This window comes from Sparus aurata, chromosome 24 (genome assembly GCF_900880675.1).
Source record: "Sparus aurata chromosome 24, fSpaAur1.1, whole genome shotgun sequence".
Taxonomy (NCBI): Eukaryota; Metazoa; Chordata; class Actinopteri; order Spariformes; family Sparidae; genus Sparus; species Sparus aurata.
The window spans coordinates 17,163,638-17,185,859 of NC_044210.1; the positions used below are offsets into that span (position 1 = coordinate 17,163,638).

At 42.4% G+C, this 22,222-nt stretch overlaps 1 protein-coding gene across 1 annotated transcript; it reads right to left on the reverse strand.

Moving 5' to 3' along the window:
• Nucleotides 1-38: 38 nt before the first annotated feature.
• On the reverse strand, nucleotides 39-20,268 carry LOC115576789 (kinesin heavy chain). The gene is given in 27 exon segments (XM_030409356.1): nucleotides 39-2,558; nucleotides 2,931-3,041; nucleotides 3,117-3,333; nucleotides 3,452-3,556; nucleotides 3,648-3,719; nucleotides 5,546-5,606; nucleotides 5,703-5,804; nucleotides 7,195-7,304; nucleotides 7,425-7,501; nucleotides 7,637-7,754; nucleotides 7,868-8,065; nucleotides 8,141-8,293; nucleotides 8,383-8,589; nucleotides 8,670-8,738; nucleotides 8,822-9,003; nucleotides 10,852-11,000; nucleotides 12,056-12,204; nucleotides 12,288-12,371; nucleotides 12,373-12,393; nucleotides 12,477-12,601; nucleotides 13,239-13,326; nucleotides 13,422-13,477; nucleotides 13,562-13,610; nucleotides 13,700-13,804; nucleotides 14,376-14,449; nucleotides 15,936-16,023; nucleotides 19,624-20,268. Coding segments are annotated over 26 exon segments (2,871 nt in total). The 5' UTR covers nucleotides 19,750-20,268; the 3' UTR covers nucleotides 39-2,558; nucleotides 2,931-2,955.
• Nucleotides 20,269-22,222: the final 1,954 nt, after the last annotated feature.

Below are 22,222 nucleotides of genomic sequence, written 5' to 3' on the forward strand. Positions count from 1 at the left end.
TTTGTTTTTTTGACAAGAAAAGGACAAAAAAATGAAAGTTAAATAGATATATCTTTATTAGCTTCAATTGCATCAGTAGTAGGTATATTCAGAGATGCCACAGCCGAAAGAAAAAGACTAAAAAAAAATAAATAGCGAACTCAAAATGCACGTCATGATGAGGTAAATGCGCGGCGTGTACAAATATCTCTCAGTTTGTCCTCCCTGAGCATGCCTCTGACACAAGCTCCATGCAGTTACATTCATGTATTTATTGGTCGTGTACAGCCGCCCTGCTCGCTCAAAAACGGCCACAATCAAACGGTTAAATGTCAAATAAAGAAGCTGAGTCGTGATGTTATTCGGCAACGATCCCGACACTCCGTTTGCGTGAAACGTTGCCCTTCGCATCATCGCTCGCTCAAATTGAAAACATGCTAAACTGGCAGCACAGATGTCGATCGTTGATTAGTAAAAGGGGGGATCATCGATTTAAAGTCTTTTAGTGATTCTGGGAAACCCTGTAAGGTGTTTTGATTACTTAAAATAGTGTCAGTTAAAGGGAAAGTTCACCCAAAAGTGAAATTCAGTCATTATCTACCACCACCGATCCTCTGATCTGGAGTCGTTGACCGACGGGAGGAGAGCTCAGAGATCTTCACTCCTGTTTATCAACCAGACTGTTGCAGAAAGCTTCAGTGCAGAATTCAGCTTTTAAAAAGAGAGTAAATAATGTTGCTTTATACCAAGTTGGGATCTCAGAGCTTCCGTAGTTCCGTCATTTGGCAATTTCTTTATGTTTTAAAACAAGTCCCGAGCTACTTCAGTTGTTTACAAGAATGCTGCAACACTGTTTTGCTGTGAAGCTCCAGAAAATGTTCCATCAGAGGGAGATAATGACTGAATATGTGGGTGAACTTGGGACACTGAACTAAATTCAGTCTTATTCTATTGATTCTAAAGGCACAAGAGTGAAAAAATGACTTTTCCAGGATTGTTCAGGCTTAAATCAATTTCAAACTTTTCTTATTTTTGTGTTTTTTCGAGGGGAAGTCTGTCATAAGATCTCTGATTGGTTGATCAGGAGCTTTTACAGATGTTTTAGAAAATATGTCTGCTGTAGTCTTCAAACCAAACTGTGTTACTGTTTTCTGAGTCCTGGAATGCCTGATTGGCTGGTCAGTGTTCCTGCAGGACGTCAGCACAAAACACAAATCCTTTTGACTTTACAGCAGCGTCCAAAAACTGAGAGAATATCTAACTGATCCAGGAAAAGTGTAATTTTCTGTAAACGTGATAACATTTATGAGGAACAATTAAATTTCTCTTTTCTGGCTTTTTGAATGACATTCACATTCTGCTTTTCCTGCTGAAAAAAATCTCCTTTTGAAGCTCGGTAGTGTTTGTTTTCAGATGATTGTCACCTTTAGGTGGACGACAGAGCCGACAATAACTGGGGAAAAATGTCAAAAAAGCGACGACGACTTCAAAGACAATACAAGGTTTTAGTACATACGTAAATACAACCAGGGGAGTTCAGCGAAGTGTATTTCTGTCTGCGTAAAGTAGCTCAACCTCAACTGTGACTGAACTTCATCGAGGTGAATAATCCCCAAATCCTGCATAAAACACGACATTCTTAAAGGAACATTTGACATTTTGCGAATACTCTTATTTCCTTTTTTTTGGCGCGAGTTAGACGAAAAGATTGACACCACTCTCATGTCTTTGTGTAAAACATGACGCTACAGCCAGCGCTAGTTAGCTTAGCATTGGGAATGGAAACGTTGACTCAAGTCTTGACTAGTTTCCTGCAAACGCCCAGAGATATAACAAATGAATGAATTATAGACGGGGCTGGTAGTCGGATTTAATTACCTACAGACAGAGCCAGGCTAGCACTTTCCCTCTGTTTTCAGTCTTTATGCTAAGCTAAGCTAATTGGCGTCTTGCTGAACCTTCATTTTATCCGACACACATGAGAGTGGCGTCAATCTCCTCGTTAAGCTCTTGGCAAGAAGGTGAATAAAGATTCTTTAAATAAATTAATGCTGGTTTGAGATTAAATGATAAAACTGCCTTTTCTCTCTGGCTCGTTAAGCTTTGGGAAGCTGTACAATCTTAAAGTCGCGATCATAAATCAGAAACACTAACGCAACGAGTCTTCAGACTTCAGCTCAGGTGACGAAGATTTCTCAAATTTTTTTGGTCACCATCCTTCAGAAAGAAACTCAGGGCCTCATTTATAAATGTTACGCTTTATTTACTCTGTTGCATAATTACGAATATAAATAAGAACATTTATAATCAGAAGATTATTTTTCGATCGGTCAGTTTTCGCCTAAAAGAATAATTTAGGACATAAAGCAAAACATTTTCTAAGTGAGGCCTCAGACATTCAGCAAATTAAATATGTTTACATCTCATATCAGTTATATACACGATGGATGTTTGGATGTTGCTTCTCTGAGCGGTGACAGTCTGTTGTGATGGCCTCCCATTGGTGCTCCAACGGGAGGGGCGGGGCTTGTGGTTTCCAGGTGAGGCGGTGGGCATGCGTCGAGTTGTTGATGGTCTGTCTGCAGGAAGAAAACAAAGGTTTTATGAGATTATGACACATTTTTTTCTTCCAGTTTATTGTTTTAAATTCATATTTTTAATATTTGTAATCAGTTACATGCGCAATATGTAATTTCTGCCACTAGGGGGCTCTCTATCAAACAAGATTGGAAGAATAAACACCCAAAGTCACATCGGATTTGGGTCTAATCTGGACATGTTAAAAGTGGATTTATTCTATCTTCATTCCTATTAATCAACCCGACTATAGCAGCATCCATGTGACTTTTCATGAGCAACAGCCGAATGCAAACACTATTAAAATACCATCAAAAGGTCGAATGTATTTTTAAAAATAGATTTTAATTCAGGATCTTCTGACTGGTACTCACAGGGTTTTAACTTGCAGTTGTGGTTTCAGTTGTGGGTGTAGATTCCTCCGGCCCGGATGGAGCTGGTGATGGGGGACGACAGTGGATGATGGCCTGGCCGGATGGGCTTCGCTGTGGCACAAAGAAACAAGTTCAGTAACAAAGATTTGACTTAACATCCGTCCCAGAATCTGACCGTCAGCTCACCGATCTGTGCGGAGAACCCCCTCCTGGCCATGTTCTTGGCCCGGACTGCCTCCTTGATGCGGTCCACCTCCTGCTGGTAGCGCTTGCGGTCCCTCATGGCGTTCTCCTTCGCCTCCTTCAGGGCGTTCTCAAGCGCTTTAACTCGCTCGGCCGTGGCACGCAGGCGCTTCTCCAGCTTTGGCAACTCGCAGCGAAGATCTGCGTTGTCCCGAACCAGCTGAGGGCAGTGGGGGAAAGTGACTGAGCACATTTACTCAAGTACAAGTACAAAGGTGATTGTACTTCCATTTTTCTACCACTTCATACTTCTACACCACAACATTTCATGACTTTACCTGCTTGTGGACCTTGGTGAGCTGTTCCAAGTTGTTCTCCAGGAAGGAGATCTTCTGTTTCTGGGCCACGTTGCCGAGACCCTCCTCACAGTCCAGCTCAGCACTCTGAAAAACCCAGACCACAGGTTCAAAGTCACGCCGGTGTTGTCATAAAAAAAGGATTCACATGAACACAACCAAGGGAAAGGTCATGTACCTTCTTGACCCGCGTGGTGAGGTCCTGAACGAAGAGTTTGCGCAGGTTGTGAAGTGTCTGCAGCTCTTTGGCCTGAGAGAACAGAAAGAAAATGATCTCGGCTGAGGAATAAGAGAATTTTATTCAAATGTTTGATGTTGTAGGTTCAATACTCGGGCTGCTCTTGAACAACAACATACAAGTAATCAAATGAGTATCTCCCTGACCAAATAGCACAAGATGATATTGTGCTTCTTTGAGGTTTTGACTTTGTGAGTTCAATTTCGGGACATTTCCTTCAATTCTGCTCGTCAGTGGGCTGATCACAAATTCTGAGGATGGAAGTTGGTTCCATCCTCAGGTGACTGTAAGAATTTTGAAGTCCAACAACAAGAGAAAGCATAAAAAAGCTTCAAGGAACATTATATAAGTTTCTTGATCAAATAGCTCAGGATGTTAGAAGTCTACCCTGGAGATCTTGAGGACGTCTGTTTGATCCTGGCTCAAGTCTTTGAATTCAAAAGTTGGTTGCTCAAAAGAGAAAGTGAAAAGTTCTCAGAAATGGGTCTGAAGCACCTCAGGTGAAATAGCCCAGTATGTTAAAAGACTTGTCTGAAGTTCTGAAGGTTGTCAGTTCAATCCTCAAGTTTTTAAGAAAAAAATCCAACATAAGGAGGAAGAGTTGCTGCCCAACCATCTGATCCAGTAGCTGGTGTGTTAAGAGGATTGTTTAGAGTTTTGACATTGTGAGTTGGCTGTGGGAACCCACCCTGTACCCTGCCAGGACTTGAACTCATGTCCTTCCGTGCCAGCTGCTTATCTCACTGAGCTTCTCAGGCTGGACCATGATGTTGAATTTCTCACATTTCACACTAAGAAGAGGAGTAGACGTAGAAAATTGAACCGTGATGTTGTTGTTTTAAAACTTCTTTTGGGCCCCACACCGGGACTCGAACCCTGGGCTGCTACAGTTTGGTCAAAGCCTCTGTACTCTAGACTTATACCAGTTAATCCCACTGAGTTATACTGGGTCTCTCCTTGAGAACCACTGAACTTTTGTAGGTCAGAGTGTTTAGATCTCAGTCATTTGAAGAATGAAGACTAAGTAATTTATTGTGTGTCATTGAGAGTGTGATTGGTTGCAGGTGTGTGTGAGGGACTTCAGGTTGTCCAGGGAGCTGATTGGAAGCCAAGAGTTTAAGGGCCAGCTCCCCTTCAGTTCCTGTAGTTGTCCCTGACCAGATGGTGGGGGCACGCTTGTGGTTGGAGAATAAGTGTAAGTTGGAAACAACTGTGTGTAGTGGTGACTACAGAGTGACGGCTAGTGTGTGCTGGCTGTTGCGCGCCACGGTTGTGTTGGTCACCTGTTGCTGTTTTTATGGTGTGTGTTGCCACAGTTGGTGCATTTGGTTTTAGTTAAGGGCCAGCTCCTGGGGGCTCTCCTCTGTTGTCCCAGACTGCCAGCACGTTTGTTTTTAGTGTACAAGATGTGTTTTTGTATAAAACCATTTAAAAATGCGTCGCTGCTGGTAGTGCTTGGAGGATGGGAAGAGGGGAGTCTTATTTTCATGCTATTTTCAACAGTGTGCCTGGAAAATAAATGAAATATTTTAAAGGTTTTTATAAACAAAAACAATTATGAAACATTACGACCTTCAAATGTATAAATGTTTGTAGCATGTGGTCCAGGGTTACCTCCAGGCAAAATGGCCGCCTATCAAACAGGAAGTGGGAGACTCCAATTTGATTCATACTCAGAGGAACCCAGATTGTACAGAGGGGGGTATCTGGTACCCTAGAAAAGCATTTTTCAAGACTCTGCTTGACATTGAAGTCCAATATCTGTCCATTCTCTCTCAGAACATTTTCAGCTTCCTCTGGAATAAAAACTTTCCATAGTTTGAGTCAGAGACACTCACCACAGTCTCCTCCAGGCCCTTGAGGTCCTCTCTGGCCTGCTCCCTCTGTTCATTCAGCTCTCTGGACAGAAAACAGAGATTTGACACCAACATTCACAGAACACACACAGTATTATATCAGATATGAATCACTAACAGCGGTGCTGTTTGGACCTACATGAGTTTCTGCAGCTTGGTATCCTTCTCCTGCTCTTCAGCCTTCACTTTGTCGTAGTCCGACATCAGTCTCTCCTGCTCCAGCAACAGACCCTGGTTCAGACTGGAGACGACGAGGAGAATTAGAAAACTCTTATTAAAAACTGAGGAACTGGGTGAATTATTTTTTTTTTCATGTGTGAAACCAAGCGGATATTGAATTCATTTCCTGCCAAAACTGTTTTTTCACCCAATTTCACAGATGGTAGAAAAAAACGGTTCTTCATCTGTTTTGGAGGTAAAATTACTAAAGTTATTTAAAAATTATTCAAATCTTTTGACTTGGTTTCAGACAAAGAAACAAATTATATTTCTCTGATTTTTATTTTTTTTTATTTTTTTTATTTCTTACTTTACCTAGTAAAGTGTGGTGAATTTCCCAAAAAGTTCTTTTTCATTTGTTTTTTTATTCCATTTGGAAAAGATAGATTAAAACTACACATGGTAAAAAAAATAATTTAAAAAAGCATAAATAGCTCCACCAATATGTCCCAAAACATTCTTTTTGACTCTGTTTCAGACATGGAAAAATCAGTTTAACTTGATTTTTATTTTTATTTTTTTCCTTTACCTTAAACCTTTAATGCTTTACTTTAAATAAATAGATAAAAATGTCTGGAATAATTTCAAAAACTGACAAATTGAGTTAAAAAAATCTTTCAGGACAAGTTTTTTCTTCCTGTGTGAAAATAGATGAGTTTGTTTTTTTTCAGGAGAAAAGTTTTTTCCCGTGTGTGAGTGGAAAAGAAAAATCAGGAATTTTTTCCATGATAAATTTTTTTTTTCATTAACTGAGTGGGAAAAAAGATTTCCGATTCACACAAAAATTTCTTTTCAAGTCAGTTTTTTTTAAATATATATAAAAATGTAAGGATTTCCTGCCACAACTGATCATGGTAAAAACAATAAAAATAATAATTGTTCCCCCCAAATTCTTTTGTCCAAAAATGTTCTTTTTGTTTCAGATACAGAAAAGAAATTCTAACTAACAACATCAGACTTATAAGTTCTTTTATACCTGGTTTGGCCCTTAAAGTCAAAGTGATGCTTGAACACACGTCTCACATTCAAATGGAGCTTCTTAACCTACTGAACTGATTCTCAGCGGTGCTAAAAGTCCGTCGCAGCTCATCTTGAAGCTTTGGAAACCTGAGAGTGGAACCTGACTCGAGCCCACGAGTTAATGACTTTCATGCAGCGGCTTTATTCACCGAGCTTCACTTCACACACTCCTGCTCCTCAACAGTCTCTTTGAAAACGTGCCTGAGTGGAAGTCAAGCTCAAGTGAAACCTTGAACTGTGCGTTGAATGAAATCCTCTGTGATGAATGGACGACTTGTGAAACTCGAGATGGATGACACTGGATTTAACATTTCCAAGCAGGAGTGAGTTAAATGTGAAGTGTTTTTCCTGGAGGATGTTGTGTGTGTGAGTGTATCAGTGTGTGTCCTCACTCTGTCAGCTCGTCCAGCATCCTCTGTTTGTCCTCGATCTCGTCTCGGAGGCGGCTGAGCTGCTTCTGATGAGCCTCCCTGTGGTTCTCCAGCTGCTCCTCCAGTGTTTTCTGGAGGAAACAGAGACGGAGGAGCACATTAGAGACGCGCCATCGCTTGACATCGTTTGACTGTTGCGGGTTTCCAGCTGCGAACAGACGGCGGTGATGTTCAGGTCCACCGCTCCTCACCTTGATGTCATCGTCGCCATCCAGTCTGCTGATGTCCTCCTTCTCCTTCTCCTCGCCAGACACCTCGTGTCTCTTCTCTGAGAACCAACAAAGAAGACACGTGACATTACAGGTGTTTCACTGACTCCACCGTGACATATTTCATCTAACAGGAGGATTATTTGTCTGTGTGTGTGGAGGTTGCGAGGCTGTTTGTCTTGCCGTGTACCGACCCTGAGCCTGCAGTTTGGCGAGCTCCTCGGTCAGAACGTCCTGACTCTCCTCCAGCTGCCTCTTCTTCTGCTCCATGTTCTGCATGTAGTCAGTCAGAGACTTGATCTTGGCCTGGTGCTGCACACACAGAAGAGAAAAACACAAACACCAGTGATGGTGGCAAGAGAAGAGAGAGATTCTTGGATTTGGACAAACGTCTGGCTGATTTCAGACGAGAAGTCGCTGTTCACCTGCGAGATGAGCAGCTGACAGGACGCCAGCTCCTTCTCATTGGCCTGGATCTTGCGGTGGGCGTCGGCCTGAGCGCTCTCCAGCTGCTTGCTGCGGTTCACCAGAGACTTCACCTCCGACTTCATCTTACTGATGTAGAGACGGGCCAGAGTGAACTCCTCCTCCACCGCCGAGCCGTTCCCCTTCGTCTCTGAGGACTGAAGGAGGAGGAGGTTTAAGGGTTTGAGTGTGAAAGATGACGTGAAAGCTTGCGTGTGTGTGCTCGTACTCACCGCGGCGCTCTTGACGTCGCTCGTGCCGATGATGGCGCCGATGTCGCTGAGGTCACGCAGCAGCAGGTTGAGGACCTCGGCGGCTCTCTTCCTCTGCAGGCCGTTCAGCTCCTGCAGCTGACCCAGCTCCCTCTGCACCGCCGACAGCAGCGCCTACAGGTAAAACCACCGTCATGTAACATGTTGCATCATGGGAAACTTAGTCATTGTCACATTAATTCATTTTCAAACCGTGGACTCACCGCCTTGTGCTGCAGCTCCTCGGTCAGCTGCAGGTTGGCGTGGTCCCTCTCCTCCACCTCCTGGCTCTTCTGGTCGTAGTTGACGGCCAGCTCCTCCAGCGCCTGCAGCACCTCCTTCACCTCCTCCTTGGCCAGCTCGTTCTCCGTCTGCAGCCGGCACAGCTCCTCCTGGATCTTCTCGTAGTCGCGCCGCGTCGACGCCAGCAGCTAAGAAATGACAAAAAAATGTCAAATACGCTCACAGGCTCGTTTTTATATCAAATAACTTCATGGCGTGGGAGACGAACCTCGTCCTGGTCCATCATCTGCTCCTTGAGCTTCTCGGACAGCTGACTGTACAGGTTGATATCATCATCCTGCAGAAACATCAATAATAGTCGTTATTACAAGTAATGTAAGTGATGAGAAACAGTTACAAGATCTGGAGGTGTGGCCTCGCCTTGTCGTCCAGCTGTTTGTACAGGTTGGTGATGTCCTCCTCGTATCTGCTCCGCTCGTCGCTGCTGACGGAGACGCCTCCTCCGGCCGGCAGCAGGTTGTCGATGACGGGAGTGTTGTCGCACGGCTCGATGCTCTTCTGATCTTTGGCGCTCAGCTGCTCCTCCTCAGGAACATCCTCACCTGTAACCACAAACTCACCTGTGACTCATCCCAACATTAAATAAACACACAGCCGTCTGTTGGATTTCATTTTACTGTTTGTTATATTTATATTTATTGTTTATTTTTATTTTGCCCGTGTCTGTCCTCCATAGTTTACTGCACCAAACATCCTGTTACAGCAGCGTGAGATCATCTTTAGCTGTGTGTTGCTGTGTGTGTGTGTGCGTGGCCTGTCAGCAGCCGTGTGACTTCAGTAGATAAAAGAATTGATTCCTGTAATAATTATTGACATTTTAATTGAGGTGAGATGAAAGCCAGCGGGGGAGAAGAGGTGAAGAGCCGCTCCGTTTAAATGGCTCGGCACGGAGCCAGCGGCTGACTCATGTCAGAAACACTGCATCAGCATAGTGTGTGTGTGTGTGTGTGTGTGTGTGTGTGTGTGTGTGTGTGTGTGTGTGTGCAGGCTTCACAGGCTGCAGCTGAGCTGATTTGTTGCTAAGGAGGGGGAGTGTTATCGGCATCCGCAAGGGAATTAAGAGATTAAAAAAACAAAGACCAGAGAGGGAGAGGGAGAGGGAGAGAGACATTAAAAGAAACAGATGAAACGAAGAGAGAGAGAGAGAGGTGGGGTTGAGTGGTTACTATGCAACAGAGATGGAAAAAAGGGCGAGGATGCTGAGGAGGAGAGACCGCAGTCTCTGAGGAGAGGAAGATAGTGTGGTTAGAGACACAACAGCACTCAGTGCAGTGACCTCGATACTGTGTTTCAATACAATCTGAACATATGTAAATATTGTTATGTAGGTCATCTATATTACATGATGTTAAGTGTATAATTAGGCTGTAATTAACCGGATATACGAAGGATGATGATGAGGACTTTTCGGATGAACAGCTGCAGGCAGTGGTGTGTACAAGGGGGGGCAGGGGGGCCCAATTGTTGAAAAACGCGTGTTAAAGTGCCCAGTTTGTTGGCAAAACATACTAAACTGCCCCCAAGGCTGGTTAAAACATGATAAACTGCCCTCTTGGGTGGCAAAAACGCATGTTAAAGTGCCCTCTTGGTTGGCAAAACACACTAAACTGCCCCCATGGCTGGTTAAAACATGATAAACCGCCCTCTTGGGAGCTAAAACGCACGTTAAGGTTGCCCTCTTGGTTGGCAAAACATACTAAACTGCCCCCATGGCTGGTTAAAGCATGATAAAACTGCCCTCTTGGTGGCAAAAACGCCATTAAAGTGCCCTCTTGGTTTGGCAAAACATACTAAACTGCCCCCATGGCTGGTTAAAGCATGATAAACTGCCCTCTTGGGTGGCAAAAACGCGCGTTAAAGTGCCCTCTTGGTTGGCAAAACATACTAAACTGCCCCCATGGCTGGTTAAAGCATGATAAACTGCCCTCTTGGTTGGCAAAACATACTAAACTGCCCCCATGGCTGGTTAAGACATGATAAACTGCCCTCTTGGGTGGCAAAAACGCGCATTAAAGTGCCCTCTTGGTTGGCAAAACATACTAAACTGCCCCCATGGCTGGTTAAAGCATGATAAACTGCCCTCTTGGGTGGCAAAAACGCGCGTTAAAGTGCCCTCTTGGTTGGCAAAACATACTAACTGCCCTCCCATGGCTGGATAAAACACGGATAAACGTGCCCTCTTGGGTCCAAAACGCGCTAAAATGCCCTTCTTTTCTCCCCTGCCCTTAAAAAAGTCTGTGCACGCCACTGGCTGCAGGATCACGTCTCATTTCTTTAATCCTGGGCTTTGAATGATCCATCGTGACTTCCTTTAAAATCACGCCTCAGTCGAGATATCACAATCTACAGGAGTCTGGTTTTGTGAGGGCTCGTAAGTCTTTGTATCTCACCGTTCCTCCAGCGGTTGAGCTCAGCCTCCAGCCTCTGGATGATGGTCTTCAGACTCTTGTTCTTGTCCTTCTCCTTCTCGTACTTCTTCTTCCACTCCTCGGCCGTCAGCTCCAGGTTCACCGACACCGTGTTCTTGATGGTCTTCGCTCTGAAACGGACGTTTTAAAAAGACGTTTTATGAAGTACAGTCGCAACAGATGTGAGGAACTGGAGAAACCAAACACTCCAGTATTATTCTGATATGAAGTAACTGTTGCATTCATCAGTAGGAAGCATTAAAACACCCTTTAGCTTTTCACAAGTCCTTTCTGGTAAACTCCCACATGATCCTGTCATGCTCGCCCAGCTGTCGTAATCCCATTTTGGATTGAAACTCTTCATTTCCTCTCAGTTTCTCCTCAGCAGAGGGCAGATGGCTGCACACTAATTGTCATCAGTCATCTCCTCGTTCGCTGATGCTACTTTGTGGTTCGTTACGTAAGCACTTTGAATTCGGACACTGTTTTCCAAAACTCTTTTTTACAGCTGTTCTTTGTTTGAACACGCTACAAACACGAAAGACCGGTCACACAAAATGTCATTATAACAAAACAGGAAACGAGAATATTGTGGATTATTCTGAGTTTTAGGGGACGAAAAACAAGAAGCCAACTTGTGCTCGGACTGCTGTGCCAGAGCGAAACACAAACAAAGTTGTGAGGGTGTGAGTGCACCGTTATGTTTCATCAGAAGGATCTATAAATAGACATGAACACAGACACACCGCAGGAAACTCAGCGCCATCTGGTTGCTAGTTAACAGCACTGACGTCAGCCCAAGTCTTAATGAATCATTAAAAATTAAAAATCAGTATTGTACAGTATAAAATGTAAAGATTGTTTAACTGTGAGTCGTATTGTCTGTTCCATTTATTATCCAAGCATTTCACAGCTCTATAGAGTCACAAACGTCCCATATATACAAAAAAATAACAACACGGCATTTTTTTGCACACCGTGAGTAGATACGACTACTCGTCTCGCTGCAGTGACGTCAACGTGAACTCCTGGGAGTTACGTGACGTCATTCTCAGGTGTGTTTACAAGAAATCATCGACCAGAGAGGATAAGGAAACACCTCCGCCTGGTGTCGGCTTGATAAGCTGCAGAAATCTTCCTGCTTTGTCATTGTGGTATTTGAGGAACTGCCTTTTTTTCTGGGTACCTCTGTCCGAACATGAGCGTAGACTTGGTCTCGGCCTCGTTGTAGACGGACGGCGAGCAGCAGATGATGATGGTGGTGCGACAGTTTCCCCCCAGAGAGTCCTGCAGGATCCGAGTCATCTTACTGTCTCTGTACGGCACGTGGCTTTTCTGACGGATAAAAATATCGCCGTCAAACCGTTTGTTTACATCCTTCAAATACACGCAGACGGAGGAGACGATGAGTGACTTACCGTTCCCTCAGCGAGAGCCGAGATGACGTTTCCCAGCGCCGACAGAGATTTGTTGATGTTCTTCGCCTCGTCCAGCACGGCGCCCTTCTGCTCCCGTCTTACTGACCTGTTCCACCAGACAACATACAGATTTCACATCAACGCTCTGTTTCATTAACGGCTCAAACCTTTCACTAATTATCAACTGACCTTCTCGCTGCCCGCCAGGTCGACCAGGTAGAGCTTCCCCGACAGTTTCTTCTCCGTCTCGATGTTTTCCTGCTTGATATTAATGAGGAAGATGCTGTGGCTGCGAGAGCTGTGCTCGTTCATGTCTAGAAGATGATTACAAAAAACAAAATTTGTAGATATTTTACTGCAATTTCTGTTTGTCTCCTTCATAAAATGTCAGGGGGCAGTGGTGTGCACAAGGGGGGCCCAATTGTTGAAAAACGCATGCTAAAGTGCCCTCCTGAGAGCCAAAACGTGCACTAAAGTGCCCTCTTGGGAGCCAAAGCTCATGCTAAAGTGCCCTCTTGGGAGCCAAAGCTCATGCTAAAGAGCTCTCTTGGGAGCCAAAATGCGTACTAAAGTGACCTCTTGGTTGGCAAAACACATTAAACTGCCCCCTTGGCTGGTTAAAACATGATAAACTGCCCTCTTGGGTCGCAAAAATGTGTGCTAAAGTGCCCTCTTGGTACCAAAACACGCGCTAAAGTGCCCTTCTTTTCGCCCCTGCCCTTCAAAAAGTCTGTGCACGCCACTGTCAGGGGGAAATATCAGAAACAGAGCCAAGTTTATTGCCACGCAGGTTTTCACATACGAGGACAGCAGAAAAATAAAAGAAATCGTTCATCTTTTTCAGATACAGACATGAACAACAACATACAGGCTACAATTTTCATTTTTTACTTAGAAATAAATATATTAAGATATCAAAGACGGGAGAAATAAATAAATAAAGGTGCATACTTGTCACTGCGACGTGCCGATTGGATTTGCCCTCATCGATGACGTCCATCACCTCCTCTGGACTGGACACAAAGCGCTCAGTACAACCCTGAAACAGAGAGACATCGTCTTGTTTCCTGCAGACCACGATCACGTTGTATTGAGCAAAAACGGAACGTATAGAAATAACAAAACAACACCAACCTTGACGTATGGCACTCTGTTTTTGTCTTCGTGCACAGCCAGGTTCGTCTTCGACACTTTAACCAGAACGAAGATCAACAAAGTCAAACACAGATTCTTAAAAAACGGACGTTACAAACTTGAGATAAACCCTTTCTTACCGTCCAGCAGGTCTCTGATCTTGTCCAGGTAGATTTCAAAATAGGAAACCTGCAGAGAAACTCAGAACATTAAACATCTGCTCACTTCCCATTTATTTATCATAATTGTTGAGACTAACAGGGTTAATTGTTCCGTACCTTGATGTGAAACTCGAGGTTCTCGTCCATGGAGTAGATGTGGTCAAAGATATCGTGGGCGATGCGAGGGATGATCCCCATCAGCTGGGGGTCGTGCAGTTTGCCCTGAGGACGCCAACATATTCACATTTTAATGCTTTTTAATGTCTTAGGAACTTTGAGGAAACTTGAGGAGTTTTGAGAGGAACATCGGGAGTTCAGAGGTGGAATTAAAACTAAAAGTAAAGACTGTGACTCATCACAGACTCACAGATCAGATCAGAGAATTAAAAAGAGGTTTTTAAGCTGCTGTCTCGGTGGATTAATCTGCCACTGAAGTAAAGATGCCTGATGCTGATCTCGTTTGAGGACCGTCTGTGCCAAGAACTCGGCTTATTTGACTTTAAATCAACTAGAAAAACAGCGAATTCGTACGTGTTTGCAGGAAGTTTGAACCTTCCTGGTACAAGAAGCTCTCCGCTTTCAGGCGTTTGATTCCTCAAAGCTCAGCCATCGTATATTCTTGACTGGATTTACTGTTGGCAGTAAGTCTGTTACACAATGCCTGCTGTGCCGTAATCCTCTGATGGAGGCGAGAGCTCGAAATAAAGGTCACTGGATTTACACGATGGCTTTGACTCCGGGGTTTATCGATCGATAGACAACAGTAACAGTACAGAGTCTGAGGTACGCTCACCTCCATGGTGTGTGTCTTCCCAGAGGACGTCTGTCCGTAGGCGAAGATGGTCCCGTTGTAACCGCCCAGCACATCTGGAACGACACAAAGACAAAGAATCAAGTCCAGGTGGATTCTTGAGACATCTGATCACGTCAAAGTCAAGTTCTGAGTCTTCAAATCAAGTCCACATCAAGTATTGAGTCCTTGAAGCAAGTCAAAGTCAAGACTAAATTCATGGAATGAAGTCCAAGTTGGACCTGAAGTCATCAAATCGGGTCCTTGTCAAGCGTCGAGTCTGTTATTCAAGTCCAAGTCAAGTCTCCACTTACGGAAATCAAGTCCAAGTGAAGTCTTAGACATTGGATCAAGTCAGAGTCGAGTCTCAAGTTCTCAAATCAGGTATAAAGTCCTTTAATAACATCTCAAGTCAAGTTTGAAGTCCTTGAATCAAGTTAAAGACAAGTTTAATGTCATCCCATTAAGTCAGAGTCAAGTCTTCAAATCAAGACCAATTCAAGTCTCAAGTCTGAATATCAAGTCTTGGTCATGTCTGAAGTCCTTAAATCTAGTCAAAGTAAATTTTTACATCCTCAAATCCAATACAAGTCCCAAGTCATTGAATGAGTACAAATCAATTCTTTAATCTCCAAGTCAAGTCTCAAGTCTTGAAATTATGACAAAGTCGAGTCCCAAGTCCTCAAATCAAGTCTCAAGTCTGAATATCAAGTCTTGTTCATGTCTGAAGTCCTTAAATCAAGTCAAAGTCAATTTTCATATCCTGAAATCAGTACAAGTCAAGTCCCGAGTCACTGTATTAGTACAAATCAATTCTTTAATCCCCAGTTCGAGTCCCAAGTCATCAAATCAAGTCAAGTCTCCACATATAGAATCAAGTTCATGTAAAGTCTTGAGACATCTAATCAAGTCAGAGTCCAGTCTCAAGTTCTCAAATCAGGTATAAAGTCCTTTAATAACATCTGAAGTCAAGTCTGAAGTCCCTGAATCAAGTTAAAGACAAGTTTAAAGTCATCTGATTAAGTCAGAGTCAAGTCACAAGTCGCTGAATCAAGTCCAGGTCGAGTCTCTAGTCTTCAAATTATGACAGTTGAATCCCAAGTCCTCAAATCAAGACCAATTCAAGTCTCAAGTCTGAATATAAAGTCTTGGTCATGTCTGAAGTCCTTAAATCAAGTCAAAGTCAATTTTCATATCCTCAAATCCAATACAAGTCAAATCCCAAGTAACTGAATTAGTACGACTCAATTCTTTAATCCCCAATTCGAGTCCAAGTCCCAAACCTCAAGTCATTGAATCAAATCATAGTCAAATCTGAAGTCCTTGAATTAGGTCCAAGTCAAGTCTCAAGTCTCAGAACAGACACCTGATTATCAGAAATTTAAGTCTGTGATTAAAGTCTGAAGTCATTCGGCACCTGTACAAAAACACCTATTTAAATAAGATAGTTGGGGATTAAAAGAAAGAGGACAGATTAAGACTTAAATCTGATATACGGTAGATTACAGTTACATAAAGACAGAGTTTCATAACGTTCCCTCCAGCAGGTTTAAACCTTCGTACCTTTAACGATCTGTTTGGCACACTGGTCGTAGACTTGTTCCTGCGACGTGTTGGGAGGCAGCACGCGGTCGAACACGTAGGGTTTACTCTGTCACAAACCAACACAGAGACGTTAGTAACAGCAGAGCAGTGAAAGCATGATTTCAGTAAACAGCGTGACAACATGATAACGTAACTTCACAACTTCACAAAGCAGCCACAACATTTATCGAATCAAATCGAACTCAAGTTTCAAGTCCTCTAATGAAGTCCGAGTCAAGTCGCAATCGTCAAAGCAAGTCCTAGTCAAGACTGAAGTACTCTGATAAAGTCCAAGACAAGTCAAGACCTCGACTCAAGTCCTAGTCAAGTCTCAAGTCTTTGAATCGTGTCACAAGTCTTTGAATCAAGTTCCAGCTCCTCTAGTAAAGTCCAAGTCATGTCAAGACCTCAAATCAATCCAAGTCAAGTCTAAACCCCCTGACTTCAAGCCAGACTCAAGTTTCAAGTCCTCTAATAAAGTCTCAAGTCATTAAATCAAGTTCCAAGTCCTCTAGAAAGTTCCAAGCCAAGTCAAGATCTTGAATCAAGTCCTAGTCATGTCTCAAGTCTTTGAATCAAGTTCCTAGTCATCTAGTAAAGTCCAAGTCACATTAAGACCTCAAATCAAGTCCAAGTCAAGTCTAAACTCCTCACTTCAAGTCAAACTCAAATTCCAAGTCCTCTTATCTCAAGTTGTTTATTCAAGCTCCAAGTCCTCTAGTAAGGTCCAAGCCAAGTCAAGATCTTGAATCAAGTCCTAGACAAGTCTCAAGTCTTTGAATCGTGTCTCAAATCTCTGAATCAAGTTCCAAGCCCTCTAGTAAAGTCCAAGTCATGTCAAGACCTCAAATCAAGTCCAAGTCAAGTTTAAACTCCTCGCTTCAAGTCAGACTCAAGTTTCAAGTCCTTGAATCATGTCTCGAGTATTTGAATCAAGTTTCAAGTCATCTAGTAAAGTCAAAGCCAAATCAAGACCTTGAATGAAAACCGAGTCATGTCTCCAGTCCTCTTATTATGTCGTGAATAACATTTGACAAAAGACAAAATAAGATTTGAGGACTCAAAAACGTCTCTGGTTAAAATGCTAAAATCTTTCAAGTGTTCGCTGGAAATATCTCAGCACTGTTGTTGGGTTATTTCAAGACATTTATCTGGCAAAAGTAAACATTTTTGGAAAGAGTTTCTCGTCCTTCTTATTAAAAACGGTTCTATAAATGTTTATGAAGAGAAATGCAGTAAAACAAGCAGGATTATCTGCCAGAATGATCCTAAATAGTCTAGAAACGAAAGAAAGGCCCAGGCAGACTGGGAGAATCTATTATTACATCCTCATGTTACTTCAAAACACTGAATGTTCGCCAGCAGCTGAAACTGTAAAAGCAGCATATTCACAGAACTGAGCCTGTCGAAAATATTGATCATGTCAGGCACGTGACGCTTGTTTCTATCACTTTGGTGTTTTAAAATTAGAAGTCCTGCGCTCTAAACGCTCCGGTAGCTTCCAGGATCCGCTCATCCATCACTCCCGCTGCCCTTGTCCAGCTCCTGACTCGGTCTCTGGGGGGGTAAAAGCCTCGTCGCTGTGAAAAGCAGCTCTCAGCACTTGGCGGCAGCAACAGCAGCACTCTCAGTCTCTCTGAACCCCCGAGATGAAGCAGAGAAACCACTGACACGAACAGTATCGCAGCGTTCCACCTCGGTAATGTGTTTCTGCAGCGTGATTGATGGCGAGCGGCCGTGATGAGCAGGTTCTGGTTCTGGAGGACGTGACGACTCCTAAATTTGACAGATCTTATTAATCAGGTTGACAGATTCAGCTGCTGATCCTAATCAAGGATTTTTGTATTTCTGTGCCATGATTTTCCTTTTCCTCGTATTTTCAGACTGAGCTATAATGCTGTGTTCAAGGACAGGTGGGAAAATACAGCATCTGAAGCAAAAACTGACATTGTGTTTTGTACAAATTGTATGCGTGAGCCCTTTCCGGAGGTCGGAGATGAGCTGCGTGTAATAAAATCACTTTTTCAATCAATTTTCTGGCACCAAGTGTAAATCTGTCTCTTTTATCTCCACCCACCTGGAACTACAAGGTGTAGAAAACAAACACCAGCCTTAAAAGATGCTCTAAAATCTAAATCAAAGGCTGGTCAGTGTTCACAAAGGCGCTCTTGTATCTCAGTGATTCACACTGTGGATAAACACAGTATTGATCTCCCTGAATCAGCACATTTATAACGGTGAGTCAGCGTGAGTTCAACCTTCGACCTCTGACTCCCAAACGATCAATTATTAAGTGTCTGAGATCAAGAGATCGATATTTAAGACGTCATAGAGTTAAAATTTGTTTTTAACATTGTGTTCACAGCTCAGCTCGCTCCTGATTGGTCCATAGAGAATCACTAAAATCTGTCGTCCATTTTGGATCTGTTTCTACCAGCGTTGTAAAAAATATCCAAAATTCTTATTTCAGTAAAAGTGAAGATATCGTGTTACGACATTATTCTGGTAAAAGTGAAAGTCACGTACATGAACAGTACTCGAGTAAAAAGTCCTAAAGTATCTGATATTATACGTACTTTAGTATCAAAATCACACATACAAGTACAAATATTCTACTTTGACTCTGTTGCAAAGTAACTAGTAACTAAAGTGATCGAATATTTGGACAATATTTGCCACCAACAAGTTCAGAAAATGTAAATACTCGAGTAAATGTACTTCAGTTTCATTCCATTAGTGTTTTTTTACCACCATGGTATATTTTTTTGTATTCAATAAACATAAAAAATGAAAGTATTTGATTAGATTTAAAACAATATCCACGTTGTTTATGTTCTGTCTCGTCTCTGCTCATGGATGTAACCATTTTGTCTGAGTACTTTTACTTTTTTGGGAGTATTTTGTGTTTACGTTGATGTCAACATGACTCAACAGTCCTCCGTCTTGTTTCTGCTCATCATCTCCAACATCTCCTCCATAATTTAAGACAAAGTAACGCAGGTTAAAATGGCGTTAACGGCTGAATTAGTAAATTTAGATGATTTATTTACCTTTTATATCACCTGTACTTGATACAAATTCCCTCATATTACATTATAGCAGCATCATAGCGCCCATTTTTTCTATTAATTTCTATTTTTAAGCTATTTTAAATATCTAAGTAATGTTACGAGCAGCCTAGTTGGAATTTTTTTCTTTATTTACACAAACTGTCTGGAGTTAAACTTCTAATCAAGTCTTATTTTTAGCATTTTAGTCACATATAGCTGAAGACTGAAACTTACTGCAGACTTACAGATCATCTGTAGGTAACGTCATGACGTCACGTCGTCTCTTTTGCCTTTTATTTCCTACATGTTTCTATTTATGCCTGCTCCCTTTTGATTCTCCTACAAAGAGAGGCCTCATGAGCCTCGAGCATAGCGACAGAGATAGTTTTATGTCCGTAATATCGTTTGTAATATTTGTTATTGAGCTTTAATATGAATCTAAACTCTGCAGGACTGGAGGCTCACTGCGCACTTGGCATCTCCAGCCTGCCTGCAGAGCTCCAGGTGACTTTCTTCCTCCAGCTCCACTGCAGTGTTTGTGTTGTCAGCTCCACACAGACACGTAAACAACATCAACACAACAACAACAACAACAGCAGTGACACTGACAGACTCACCGCGATCACCACCGTGTCCTCCTCCTTGAATTTGGGGATGTATTTGTCTCCTCGGGTGATCTCGGCCTCGTTCAGCGGCCTGAAGCGACACATCACCCTCACCCCGCACTCCGACGCATCCATCATGTCTGCGGGTCTGCTGCTGCTCACGCAAATGCAAACAAACAAATAAACAAATAACCGGATGACGGAGGGGGGAGAGAGTCTGTGTGAGGCGGGGTGGTGCCCGGAGGACAGGCTGACAGGGCCTGGATGGTGATCCACAGAGCGGGAACACGCACTCAGATCATTCCCGGCGACCTGGAGGAGAAAACGTCAGAAGTTTTAACCGCAGCGCGACGCGTCCTTCATCCACGCCGAGTGTCTCCGCGCCTCCTCCGCTGCGCCATGGCCAAACCGGATCAACCCGCAGCGCTGCGTCCCGGGGCCGGCGTGCAGGCCTCCAATCTGCGGCGGTGACACGGACAGTCTCTGCGGGAGGCTGGAGGAGGAAGAGGAGGAGGAGGAGGAGGGCTGGTGCGGGTGTCTGCGCGTCCTACCAGAGGGAGAGCCGGGAGAGGAGCCGCAGAGACAACCGCATCGTCCTCAGCTGGCAAACACAGGCGCGCTCCCGCTGACGATGCCGCGGCGCGCTCCCGTGTGCCCTGCATCAGTACCATCACCGTGTCGTCCGCATGCACGCGCACAAAACACCTGCATTAATTTCTTATGAATCCCCCAGAGATCCTTTTTCCAACCAGGTGGACGATATTAGAGGGATTGCTTATTGATTACGTATCGATTCGTGACACTTTTATAGGCATTTTTCTGACTGCACATTCAGATGATCAATAACCTGAAATAAACAAACATTACAACGTATTATTATGATCTAATTAGCCTTGTCTATCCTAAAATTAACCTTTACTAGATAATATTATAGCTAAGCTAACGTTATAGCCTACATCAGTCTGAAATGGACCATTTTAGCACAACAAGTAAGCTAACGCTACTCCTACTTAGGGTTTATTAGCTATATTTTGAAGCTAGCATGACTTTTACTTCATCAAGTGGAAGATAATTAACTGGTTTAACAGTTCCTATAATGAGTTTATAGCTAAAAACCCTTATTTATCTTAAATTATCTCCTACTTTCTCCTATACTGTGATTGATGCTAACGCTACATTCATAACTGACAAGGATCACAATCATATTTTAAAGTGAAACATCAATATGAGTTGATTTGGATGATATGTTTTCCCTTATTACAACTCTACGTTTGTAAATGAAAAAAAAAAATAGATTAAAAACTCAAAAAAGAACAAGTAATTAATGCAAATTACCCTTTAGTTGAATCACAGTGGCGGCCATTTTGCTAAAACGGCAGCCGTCTTCGGTTAACTTGCTAATGTTAGCAACATGTAAATATTTGTTGTTCTGTAAGAAAATTCAGATAAGAAATGATAGTAACCAATTATTTAATTATTCATTATTCAAACTCACATTTCTGGGAAAGAAACCTGCACTTTGAAAATAAATATTGTCTCGTGGTTTTATATAAACTAGGCTAAGCTAGCTAGTTATTAGCTAACACTACAAGCTAATATAAAGTGTCATGTCATGTTTCATTTGGAGGATCAAGGTTAATTCCTGACTGTGGAAACAAACAATCTCACCACAGAATCCATTAAACAGCTTTTCTTGACCTTTCCATCTTCTAAATAATTCAATAATTAAAATCTGAATGTCTGAACTTTTTAATATGACATCTTTGATTCCTCATGAAGATCATATAATATAAATGAAGCTCCAGGACAGCTTCTGAAAGGATGAAGTGTTGAGATTGTAACTGAGTTAATGTTCTACCGCATCAGTATGGAAGGAAAAATATGTAAAATAAAGAAAAGATTTTAAAAAATAGAAGATTTAAATGTAAGTTATGAGGCAAAACAACATTTTTATAGACTGAATATTCAATATTTTAGTATATTTAATAATAATTTTGCAAGGCTAGCTAAATAAACTAACATAAGCAATCCTGCAACTAATTAATGAACAGATTAAAAGGATTTTTTTCTTACATTACAGGCAATTTAAAGTAGTATAACACAGTATTAAGATTGTAACTCTGCAAATGTTTTTCCATTAATATGGAAGGAAAAACATGCAAAATTAAGACACTAAGTAAAACACTTTTTTAAGATTTACATGCAAATTCCTTCCAAAAAAAATCATATTTTTATTTACAGAAAATTAAAGATCTGTTGATAAATGATGAATAATTTGCCTCACTATGTAGGTCATTCTATATATCCAGTAAATTGTGCATTAAAAATACCTATCAGTGTGTTTTTAATTCACATTTTCAGCCATTATTTCATCTTTATTCTTTTATTTTCCACATTCCCAGGTGGAATATGCAGAATTTAACTTTCAGTGCTTCATCTTAAAGGTGTGATCTCATGTTTGCTCACTAGAGGCCAGTGTGGATCAACAAACACTTGCTCGAGACTTGATTCAAAGAAACTCGCTGACCCCGGCTGTGTAAAAGTGAATGTGTGTGAAATAAGAAACATCTTCAGGACAAACGGGAGGCAGAAAAACACGTTCCACGCCAGA